Source organism: Crocuta crocuta, unplaced genomic scaffold, assembly GCF_008692635.1.
Source record: "Crocuta crocuta isolate KB4526 unplaced genomic scaffold, BGI_CrCroc_1.0 scaffold260, whole genome shotgun sequence".
Classification (NCBI taxonomy): Eukaryota; Metazoa; Chordata; class Mammalia; order Carnivora; family Hyaenidae; genus Crocuta; species Crocuta crocuta.
In genome coordinates this window covers 4,887,658-4,900,539 of record NW_027527525.1, presented here as the reverse complement: position 1 = coordinate 4,900,539, position 12,882 = coordinate 4,887,658, and the positions used below count along the sequence as shown (strand labels likewise).

The 12,882-nt window shown below is 35.5% G+C and overlaps 1 protein-coding gene across 1 annotated transcript in view; it reads right to left on the bottom strand.

Annotated features, from left to right (window-relative positions):
• The window catches only part of ATAD2 (ATPase family AAA domain containing 2), a 70,638-nt gene that overhangs the window by 12,938 nt on the left and 44,818 nt on the right, over positions 1-12,882 (bottom strand). The window contains exons 15-20 of the mRNA XM_077764802.1: positions 10,703-10,862; positions 9,882-9,972; positions 8,427-8,741; positions 7,936-8,068; positions 7,412-7,598; positions 6,496-6,681 (exon numbers count right to left, since the gene is read on the bottom strand). Of these exons, the coding sequence (XP_077620928.1) occupies positions 6,496-6,681; positions 7,412-7,598; positions 7,936-8,068; positions 8,427-8,741; positions 9,882-9,972; positions 10,703-10,862 (1,072 nt within the window). The remainder of the gene's footprint in view (positions 1-6,495; positions 6,682-7,411; positions 7,599-7,935; positions 8,069-8,426; positions 8,742-9,881; positions 9,973-10,702; positions 10,863-12,882) is intronic.

Here is a 12,882-nt window from a genome sequence, read left to right as displayed (position 1 = left end):
TCGAGCCCCGCGTCGGGCTCTGTGCTGACTGCCAGCTCAGAGCCTGGAGCCCATTTCGGAGTCTGTGTCTCCCTCTCTCTCTGACCCTCCCCTGCTCACGCTGTCTCTCTCTCTCTCCTAGAAATAAATAAAAATATTTAAAAAAAATTAAAAAAACAACTTTTAAAAAAATTGAAAAAAAAAAAAAAAGGCTGGTGGCATCAGGCTGGCTCAGTTGGTGGAGCATGCAACTCTTGATCTTAGGGTTGTGAGTTCGAGCCCCATGTTGGGTATAGAGATTACTTACAAATAAGATCCTTAAAAAATATTAAAAAAAAAAAGGCTAGAAAGTAACAAGTGCTAGTGAGGATGTGGAGAAATTAGAACCTCTGTGCTGGTAGGAATGTTAAAATGGTGCAGCCACTGTGGAAAACATGGAGTTACCATGTAATCCAGTACAGAGATCTGAAGAACTGGGGGCAAAACCACCACTCAAACTGATACTTGTATACCAATAATCATAAGAAGATTATTCATAGTAGTCAAAAGGTAGAAAAAATCCAAATGTTCATCACCAGATGACTGGATAAAAATGTGATACACAGATACAAAGGAATATTACTCAGCCTTAAAAAGGAGTGAAATTTTAATGCACGCTACAATATGGATGAACTCTGAAAACATTCTAAGTGAAATAAGCCAATCACAAAAGGACAGATACCATATTATTCCAACTACACAGATAGTAGAATAGGTAAATTCATAGAGAGAGAAAGTTATAACAGAGATTACTAGGGGATTGGTAAAGGAGGAAATGGGGTGTAACTGCTAAATGGGTATAGAGTTTCAGTTTGGGATGATGAAAAAGTTCTGGAAATGGATAGTGGTGATAGCTGTACAGCACTGTGAATGTACTTAATGCAACGTACTTTGTCACTGAACTGTACACTTAAAAATTAAAATGGTAAATTTATGCTATGCATATTTTACTGCCAAAAAAGGGCAGAGAGATCCCAAAAGGATATTTCTAAACACCTCTTGACCCTTTCCAGTATTATTAGAGGATAATGTTTATTCCTTCCTTTTGTGATGCTTATGTACTTTGTTTTTGTGTATCTTTGACATCTAGACATTTACACTCATAGCTTTTGCATAACCTGATTGGCAAGGTCTTCTATGCTCCCATATATACGAAAATGCTCCTAGTATGTTATATGAAACTTTCTTCCTGTTGTCTCAACATCATTCATGAAATGTCTCTATTTTTGTTAATTCACTTACTAAATTACTATGTACACAAGCGTCTACCAATGGACTATATTACATTAGTTTGTCCATGCTGGCCCAAATTCCAAAGTTTTAATTTTTAATTTTGTGGTATGCTTTAATATTTGATGGTCCTAGAACTTCCTCACTGCTTTTTCAACATTTTCTTGGAAATTCAAGCACTTTTTCCTTCTACACTGAATTTTAAAAACCACCTATTTTTGTTGGAATTTCCCCCTCTCACAGCTTGTAAGTTATATGGTGTGTTTCTATTTTTTTATTGTTATAAGTTTTAACAGACATACCTAAGTTTCTTTTTCTAGCAAAGTGTAAGGTTAATCAATACCTACATATCAGACAAAAATCTGAATTTGCTTTTATTTCCTTATTCTCCGTTGCTATATTCTTCTTGCCATTATCAAGTTCAGACCAAGACTAACTTAGATTAGTTTCACATTCCTTAAAATTTTTTTCCATCACAATTTTGTGACAATAAGTTTTACTGTTTTCTTTGTTCGCTGTTTCTTATATGCCACTTCTAAAAAATAAAAATCCAAGAGAAATAATCCTTTAATAAGTCTTTCAGTCAAGGGTTTACAAGTAATAGTTTCTTAGGCACTGCATATTCAAAAATATCTATTTTTCTCTCTCATTCAAATGCTAACTTTGTTGGGAAGAAAATTATTGGTTAAAAATTATTTTCTTTCAAAACTTTGAAAATCTAGCTCAGTTGTCTCCTTAGTAGCTAGTGTTACCAATAAGAAGGTAGAAGCAATTTGCTTTTCAGTACTTTCTAGTAATATTTTTTCTCTTGGAAGACTTAAAAATTTTCCTCTGTACTTCTGATATCCTGAAATGTTATCTAGATGTGGGCCTTTTTATATCTGTCAGTTAGAACACAGAAACTTTTATATCTGACCTTAAGGTATTCTTTAACTCTACAAAATGTTCTAGTATGTGAATATTTTCTCTTCTACATTTATTTTCTCCTCCCATAAAGCCCATTAAGCAGATGTTAGACCTAAATTGATCTGTATTTTAACTTTTTTCACTGATTTTTCAAATCTCTGTCCTTTTGTATCATATAGTGTAAGAATTCCTGGTGTCATGATCTCCCACCTTGCTAATTCACTCTTCATCTCTGTCTGCTCCTTTTCAAAGCCTCATAGAGTTTTTATTTGGGGGAAGTTATTTCACTTGTAACATCTCCATTTGGCTCTTTTCTACAACAGTCTGTTGGTGATACATGGATATGATTATTCATTGAGCTGTCCTTCTCAAATGCTTATTTATAAGCTCCTCTTTGCCTTTGAATTCTTGACTGTCCACAGCTGCTTTTTCTGTTTATTCTAGCTTCTACGTCCAGTGATTATATGAAGAAGCTAGCCTATACTGGAAATAGAATTTACTGGTTTTTTTTTTCCCTTTCATAGTTTATTATCGAGTTGGTTTCCATATAACATCCAGCACTCATCCCAACAAGCACCCTCCTCCATGCCCATTATCCCCTAGAATTTACCTGTAATTTGCTTTCTGAGCACAGGATCTTCCTATTCCTCCTAATCTTGACAGCCATAGATAGTCACTGCTCTGACACAGTAGTCTCTGGGCCCAACCTCACTGCTCTAGCTGAGGACGAACAACTTTGCTGACTGCTGCTTGACATGGCCAGAAGTGAAGAAAACCAATTAACTCAAAGTTGTAGAAGGGCTCTTTCAATTCCTTTCTACCACTGACTCAGAGCTAGAAACCATTCCCATCTTTGAAAGCAGTCCTCTCATGCACGTGCTTTGAACTGTGGTAGCCCTCATCAATCCCCACTGCTCTTTCATGAATTCATGAAAGGTGCTAATCAATTCATGACATTCTTTCTCATTTTTCCCATGCTGCTCAATTGTTAAGGATTCACTAGTGTTCATGGATACCAGGTACTGACTACAATTCTCAGATGGACAAACTCCAACGTAGCTAAAAATGCTACACACAGTGTTCTCATTTATTATATAGCCCAATGCCATAACAGACAGTATCAATGAACCACTGAAAACTATATATATGGCTCAAAGTGGACTTGCTTATTTATAGCCATATAAACTACATTATTCATTTTCTAAAATAAGTAAGTCCTGCTTCTGTGCCCACTCCACCCTATCATGCAGTGTGATACTGGGATACTTTACTCAGTTTACAATTATATGCTTAAGAAATATTACCCAAAGAAAATAGAGAAGCTATTCTTTAAAAAAAGATCTTTACATGCAGAATTCCCACATTTTTGATAGTTATCTCAGATTAAACTGAATGCAGTTTTTCAACCTCCCTACATCCATATAAAGAATGCTCAGCCTTTAACTCTTGTTATCAAGAGTATAAAATTATTTTTCTTTCAAATTTCAAAATGATTAACAATATTTTAACTGACAGTGAGTACAATAAGCCAATAGCATAATGTGACTACTACACAGTAATTCTTCTTTACTTTGTTAACCAGAACGCTGCTAGAGTACTTAATTCATTCTGGGTACAGCTCTTCAAAGGGAATATATAGACATTCAGGAGAGTGACTAGAATTCTGAATAAACTAAAAATATGTGATGTGTGGCAGAACTTGCTATTATCAGGCCCATGTCCTCTTCTTCTTGGACACATGGCTTTGTCATACCTCCTAGTCTCCCTTGCTGTTAGGCACAGCCCTGTGAGGTTCAGCCAATAGAATGGGAGAGAAAATGGTACACATCTTTCACATTAGGCACATGAATGGGCCACTCCTTTCAGTGGGGTGGAGTGAAAGCAGACTGCAAAGTCACGTGATGAAACAAAGTTCTCTCAGTCTGAATGTCTGGAAGACTACATGGGAGGAGGCTAGACCTGAATGTAGCCACCTGTGTAGTATAGTTAAGCTAGTGAGAAATAGACTTCACTGTATTAATAACCCTAAGGAATATACTGTATCACAGAAGAAATGTTTAGTGTGAGGAAGTTTGAGTCAGAGTGGGGAGATACAAATAAACACAGTAGAGCATATGAATATACAAAGAGTTGTCATGATGAAAACAGATTTGACAGGTTCTAGATAGCCCAGAAAACAGAGATAAAGAAATGGAAGCCTCTCAAACTAAGTTGATTTTTTAGGAATCAGAGCTAACGAACTGAATAGTGAAGAAAGTGTTTCAACAAAGGTGGAATATCCACATAAAGGAGCACGTATAAAGGAAGAGTCCAGAACTAGATTAACTAAACTAGAAGCCATTAAGAGTCTGTAACATACACTTAATACCTATCCCAGCTTGCTCAAATTCCAGTCGAATACCTCACAATTAACTATGAAAACAGAGCCATCAGAGGCATCATTCTTGTCCTTGGATGACTCCATCTCATTTCCTTCCACTCTGCTCTCCACTCACTTGGCTCTAGCTCCCTGGTCTTCTTGCTATTTTTCTAAAACATCAGACACACTTTTGCTTCAGGGTCTTTGCACTTGTTTTTCTTGTGCTAAGAACCTTTGTCCCTCAGACACCCCAAATGGGTTACTATCTTCCCTTTTTCAGGTCTTTGCTCAAAAGCCATCTTCTTAGGTCTTACTTAAGACTATCTATTTAACACTGTCACCCTATCACACTCTTTTGGCATTGCTTAGCTAAATTTTTCTCCATAACAATAGGTTAATATTATATATTTTCTCTATTTATCTTTACCTCCTCAACTAAAATGTGAGCCCTAGGAAGACAGAAATTTTTGTCTGTATTTTTCAATGCTATACTCCATTTCCCAGAACTATGCCTGACTCAGAATAAGTACTCAATGAATATTTTTTTAGTAAAATATTTGAATTTATCTTCCTACTCATGTTCTAAAATATGGAAACCAATTTTGTCAAAAGTATGGAAAACACATGAAATTCAGTCATAAAAAACAAAACAAACACACAGAGGCCTACTTTATACTTATTATGTACTATGAAAATTGAAAGGTGGAAAAAAACGTCTCTTCATGTACTTTACATTTTGCTAGTAGATAGCGAGGCAAACATAAATATTTAATGGCAGGCAGTGATAAAAACAAAATAGAGTAGGGGAAAAGAGAGTGATGGGCTGAGGAGCTAATCACTATAATTGAGAAACTGATCAGGGAAGGCATCTCTGAGATGATACCTGGGCAGAGACTGAGAAAAATAAAGGATCATGACAGGCAAATATCTATAAGAGTATTTCAGGCAGAAAAAGCATGAACTTTTGTCAATGGAAGTTGTCTAAACAGGCACTAACTTGAAACACAGTAATTTGGTACTATCAAAAATTCTAAATCTGCATATTTTTCTTTCTTTTTTTTTTTTTTTACAAATAGTTTATTGTCAAATTAGTTTCCAAATAACACCCAGTGCTCATCCCCACAAGTGCCCTCCTCCATGCCCATCCCTCCTCCCCCCCACATCCATCAGTCCTCAGTTTTTGTCAGCATTCAAGAGTCTCTCATGGTTTGCCTCTCTCCCTTTCCCCCACCATTTCCCCCCTTCTTCTCCCGGTTGGTCCTCTGTTAAGTTCCTCCTAATCCTCCTATACGTGCACACATATGATATTTGTCCTTCTCTGCCTGACTTATTTCGCTCAGCATAACACCCTCAAGGTCCATCCATGTTGCTACACACGGCCTAAATCTGCATATTTTTCAACTAAGCTACAGTTATTCCACTTTTAGGAATGGAATGCTAGAAAATCCTAGCTACAAAAATCCACACAGTGATGTTCATACAAGATAAGCCCAGGGGCATCTGGGTGGCTTAGTTGGTTAAGTATCTGACTCTTGATTTCGGCTCAGGTCATGATCTCATGGTTCATGAGATCAAGACTTGCATCTTGCTTGGGATTCTCTTTCTCCGTCTCTGTTCCCTGCTTATACTCTCTCTCTCTCTCTCAAAATAAACATTAAAAAAAATCCAAGGATGCTCATTCTAACAGTTCAATAGAAAAAAAACTAAAAACAACCAAAATACTTATAAGCAAGAATCTTGATAAATTTGGGTACATCAAGACAATGGAAAAAGCCATGCTGCTTTTAAAAGGAATGAGACTGTGTATTGAAAAAGTATATATATGAAGCAAGTTGCAAAATAGTATGCATCATATAACCCATTTTTTTAAGAGAAAAAAATTATAATGTAGCCTTACTATACACATATATAAATATACACACCATCCTTCCCAACAAGTGCATATATACTATGTACAGTGACTTTTCCCCACCATAAATTACCTCTTCTGGCAGAGAAGAATGGGGTTTGTCAGAAGTTGCAAGTAGTAAAACTGGGGCAAATGAGGGAATGTTCTGTAACAATGTAGTAAATGTGGCTTTCAGTGTTGGTCCAACTATTTCCCACCACAAGTGGATATGAGGAACATATACTATACTTGGCGCTGTTCTCTTAGCTTCACGAATCATCTAGTAGAGAAGAAAAAAATTATATTCAGTTAGAGTTAGTATGTTAGGAATGTTCACTTATTATTAGTCTGGAACAGTGTTTAACTTCCCGGAATTATCATATAAAACCTTCAAGTTTTTAAAATGCTTTCCCCATTCTCAATTCTTACTTTTAAATGTTTTGTAAAAGTCTTGTTTTTAGTAAAAGGGGAAAGATTTATGTGATATGAAGAGAAACCAGAGTATTAAAAGTCTTGTTTTTAGGAAAACATAGGTGCTTCAAGCAATTAGAAAGAAAACAGCTTAATACATCTAGAAGATTTCTGTTGAATGCAAAAACACAAAAATTTTACATTTGAAAAATTTTTAATACAAAGATAGCAAAAACAGATGCAGCAGAACATCTGAGTGCTTACCATGCAGCAGTCACTGTTTTAAATATTCTACCCCTTTAATCCTCACAGTAGCCATACAAGGTAAGTACTATTATTATCTCCATTTTGCAAACAGGGAAACCAAGGCAGAGATCTAATAACTTCCCTAAGGTCACACAGATTTAATGGTGGAAATGTGATTTAAACCCACACTCTTTAATGACTAAGCAATTACATTTAGTTCTATTTCATAAACCTGGAGGTAGAAATCAGAAAGACAAAAAAACAGTTCAAAAAGGAAAAGTAATTCTAGACGGTGCTTCTAGAAGACTGCTTCTCTTACAGCTTACTTTTCTGGGCAACAATGAATTAATTACCTGGGCACATGTTTCTTCAGGAGATGTAGCACTGACTCCAAAAAGAACAGGAATGTCTAAGGTATACACTGCAAATTTTTCCAAAGCGTGGATGACAGCTGGTGCCAAATGAGAACCTTGCCCAAATCCTGGTTCTCCCACTATCAATATTCTTGGTCGAAAAGACATAGGTTGATAACATGCATTTCTGAAAGAAATTAGCTGTATTTTAGAAAAAGCAAAAGTTAAAATTTTCCTCCTAAAATACCAATTTTCAACTTTCTTAAGGCAAAAATTTTGACTATATGGTTGGTCAATCTGTAACAGTATGGTTCAAGTGGTCTTTGGAAAATATCAACCTCCACAGATTTTTAGGACTATTTTATACAGTGTAACTTCTAATATAGTGACAACTGTAATACCAAAAATAATTTGATTATTTTAACTTAAGATTAGTTAGCATTATCTTTTCAGCCACCATATTTTAGTTTTTAGGAATTTACACCCAAAAAATTATATACACTCATTTGCAAGGAAAAATATACCTATTCAAACGAAGAAAATTAAAATTTTCTTTTGCCTTATTAAAGGATTTTTGAGAAAGCCCATTTTCATATACAGATGGGACATCATCATCACTGTAGGCCAAGTCACTTTCTAGCAGAGGACAAGAAATATCTACAAAACAAAAAATACTGTACATTAGTAACTTCTGGATTGCAAAAAGCAAATGTTTATGTAATGCATTAGTTGGCAAATCAATGTCCATGAAATGTACAATAAGAATTTTTAAGAATCAAAAACGTGTGTAGACAAGAGTAACAAGTAAATATAAAATGCACTTTAAATTTAAACATCTAACTTAGGGCAATCTGTGAAGTAAATTTCCTTCAAACATCCAGGCAAAGCAGGACTAAATCCCTTTCAAGAGGATCTTTTCTTAAAAAAAAAAAAAAAAAAAAATTCTGAGATGTATAAAACATTTAGTTTTACTGATTATGAAAACTAACTTTAAATGGCCGATCAAGTTTCATACCTGAGTCTAATGCTTTATTTGTTCTTATTTCTGCATGTGGAAATACTCTCTGAAGAGCTTCTAAGATCTTGTGAACTGTACTCTGCAGGAGTGGTTTCACAACAGTGGACAATGCCTGCCCAGGTGATGTCACAGCTCTTTGGGCAGCTGGTATCATCTTTTGCATAGCTACCTCAAAATCCTTAGCTGAGATGTTAATTGAAGAGAGATCCAACTGTAGTTTCTCACTAGTGGTATAAATTTGTGGGTAGCGTCGACGTAAAGCACATAAAGCAGCTTCAGAGCATATTGACTTAATATCTGCACCACAGTATCCTATCCAAGGCAACCAAAAAAATTTTAAGAAGTAAATCATCACCCTATAAGCATGACTATGGTTAAAAGAAAATTAAAACTCAACATAGCAATATAGTAAAATGTGCAGAAGTAATAAGGCTAAAATCTCTCATCTACCCAATAACCATCAACAAATCAATCAACTTTTGCAAGTGAAATGTACAAACACTAAGTATACTATAGCAGTCAAAAACAAGAGTTTTATTTATTTTTTTAAATTTTAATGCTTTTTTATTTATTTCTGAGAGAGAGAGAGAGAGAGAGGGAGAGGGAGGGAGGGAGGGAGACAGCATGAGCAGGGGAGGGTCAGAAAGAGAGGGAGACACAGAATCTGAAACAGGCTCCAGGCTCTGAGCTAGATGTTGGCACAGAGCCCAACGCGGGGCTCGAACCCACAAACCGTGAGATCATGATCTGAGCTGAAGTCGGAAGCTTAACCGACTGAGCCCCCAAAACAAGTTTTAAAATGAGACAGACAAGGTTCAAATTCCAGGTTTTCACTTACTGCACGTATGATCTTTGGAGAATCATTTATGCTTTCAGCCACCTCTACATCTGTAAATTGGGGATAATGCTACCTACAGGACTGATGTGAGAATTTCTCGAAATAACATATGTAGAATGCTTAGCAGAATGAGTAGAAAATGTAAACAGCAAAAGACAACTATTATTATTACTGTCTAACTTTGCTCTCAAACTCCCCAATAGCCAATTCATCAAATATCTCTGTTTAGTATCCAGGATTTTTAAAGCAAACATGCTACAAACTAGAGATCAAAAACAAACATAACCTGTATTTCTTTTTTTATTATTATTATTTCTTTATTTATTTCTGAGAGAGAGAGAGAGAGACAGCATGAGCAGGGGAGGGTCAGGGAGAGAGGGAGACACAGACTCTGAAACAGGCTCCAGGCTCTGAGCTAGCTGTCAGCACACAGCTCGACATGGGGCTTGAACCCACGAACCGTGAGATCATGACCTGAGCCGAAGTCAGCCGCTCAACTGATTGAGCCACCCAGCCCCCCCTGTATTTCTTTACACATAATCTTGCAAGACTACAACTTGTTTAATTTCGGAAATGCATGCATTTTATTTTTTAATGCCTAAAGCAATGTTTACCAACACAGCTTTCTGCTAGTTCTTCTAGAAATATGTCCAGTGGCTTAGGATTCCAATCTCTCGTATGAATCTTAAGAATTTCTTTTCGAGCCTATAAATAAGAACAATTGTAATTTTTTTATAATAAGGTGCTATTCAGATTTGAATAATTTCAATTTAAAATAGTTTATCTAAAATTCATAAAGAAATCAATACCTACTATAATAAAAACAGTAAAAGTGAAAAGAAAAAGATATAAGCATTTAAGGAATTTATGTTAAGGAAGATTTGCATTTCTAATGTTTAAGTTCTAGGAATCATAAATGTGAATGAGAAAAATTAATAATGACAGAACTACTGTTCATTCTGGTCCATATTGAGAATTGTTTAAGAGTACTGACAGCACTACTCATATTTTCCTCCTTGGTTCTCAAAAGATTAAGTGGCTTTAGGAGAATAAGGTAGGATTGTATGGTAATATACATGAAAAAGTAAAGGCTAATAAACTGCTAAGGACTGACTGTTCATTAATAGGCTACATGTTCTGAAGCAAAATAAAGTTGTATGGCAACATCCAAAGTCTATGCTCAAATTGAGAAACATATAGAAGTATCTTTAGGGAGGCATTATTTTAATTAGAAAAAAAAAAGAGTAAAAAAATTCCAAATTCTTTAAATAAAATAACACCTCCCTAAGAATACATACCTTACCTCTTTGGATGTTAATCAGATTTGACTTTGCTTCAGAACATACAAAACTCAAACTTCAAATTTTCACTGTGCCAAGATTTGTCTATGATAAGAGCAACACAGTCTGTGAAATTATGAATAATAAATTCCTACATCTTTGTCAGGTAGGCTGAAAAGGAATTCTCTGTCAAAGCGACCAGGCCTTCGCAAAGCAGGATCAATAGAATCCAGTCTGTTGGTGGCACCAATGACTACAATTTCTCCTCTGCTGTCCAATCCATCCATAAGAGCTAGCAAGGTGGAAACAATGGAACTAAATGTAAAAATAAATGACAATAGATTAAACATATGATGCTGAATACATTATTCCTTCTTTTGCTAAGATTTAATATATTAAACATGTGAACAAATTTTCTCAGAGCATGCCATTACTTCCCACAAATTAAAAACCTTGCAAAATAACACACTAAATGGCACATAGAGGTTAAAACCAATGAAAAACATAAGTGGTTTTCAGAATGCCACAAATAGATCCCAGAAGACATTTCATAAAGCATAACTTCACATAGGAACTTAAGAGTTCCCAGAAAAGGATACACCAAAAAACAAAAAATACTATCAAAGAACACCCAAACAAAGTATACATAAAGCATAAAAAAAGAGAACTTAAATTACGTTTTAATTATGGAGAGGGAACAGTAAAAAAACCACCACAGCTTCATCACCCCCTTTCAACAATTATCAATGTCCTTTTGGGGCACCTGGGTGGCTCAGTCGGTTAAGCTTCCAACTTTGGCTCAGGTCATGACCTTACAGCTGGTGGGTCTGAGGCCCGCATCAGGCTCTGTGCTGACAGCTCAGAGTCTGGAGCCTGCTTCGGATTCTATGTCTCCCTCTCTCTCTCTCTGCTCCTCCCCCACTCACACTTTTTCTCTCTCAAAAATAAATAAAAATTTTAAAAAATTATCAGTATCCTTTTTTATGACTTCACAAAATAGTGTTTTTCTCCATCCAATAGTTTTTTTTTTTTAAGAAATAAAACCCCAAAAACTTCAGACTGCTTAATCCATAAATATTTCATATTAAATATTTTATGTAGTTATAAGATAAGGACTTTTAAAAACTCCCACAGTATCAGGACACCATTGGAAATGACAATGATTCCTTAATATCACCTAATATTGAATTGTTTCAAAACATCTTTTTTACATTTGATGTTTTTAAGCAAAGATCCACACACCTTTGTCACATGTCCCTCAATTCCTTAACAGTCCCCATGGAACCTTCCTTTCTTTTTATTCCTTCATGCTCTTTGTTAAAGAAACTGGATCATTTGCCTTGTAAAATTTCCTTCCCATGTTCTGGATTAGGCTACTTGCTTCCTGATAGGGTCATTTAACTTGTCCTGTATCTTTCATATTTCCTATAAACTGGAAGTTAGATCTAGAAGCTTAATAGATACAGGTTAAACTACTTAGGATAGCAAATATCATAGGAAAATTCCACATACTTCCTACTGTATAATCAGGAGGCACAAACTACCAGTTTCTCATTTAACATCAGGGAACTGGGTTTAGGTGAGGTGTTATCAGCTTACTACATTCATCTTCAACTTTACTATTAATCTTTTTACTTTACTATTTTTGTAGCCACTTACAATTATTGCTTAGGTCAGGGTTTCGCAATCTTGGCACAAATGACGTTTCGGCCAGGTAATTCATTGTTCAGAGCTGTCCTTGGCACTGTAGAATGTTTAACATCATCTGTGGTCTTCACCCACTAGATGCTAGTAGTTCATCACTCATCTCCTCCAATTTATGACAATCAAAAATGTCTCCAGAGATTTGTCCCATGGGGGGCAAAATTTACTCCCAGTTGAAAACCATATGGCTAGATCCACTATGTCATAAGGGGTTGCAAAATGCTGATTTTCTATTTCACTAATTTGCTCTCCATTTACTAACTATGATTTCCCTATAAAGAACAATGTTACTTCATCAATTAAATCACTCTCAGTCATGGCCTGAATCCTAGTTACAGGACAGGAAAAAGAAATGCTTGATTCTTTTATCAATTTTCAGAGTAATGAGTCACTATCTTAGCATCCTTTGGAATGACCAATTATTTTTTTTTAAAAGATCATTAAAAACTGACAGTTTTTATGTATTTCATGCATTTCATTCTATTGTAGTCATTATTATTTTTGATGCATCTAATTATCCCATCTTGGTCAATGGAAACTCCTTCAAAACTGACTATGTCATTCTGTTATGACCCTAGTAGTTTCAATTGCTTCTCTCCTTCCAGGCATTACAAGATATTCCAGGCTAGTC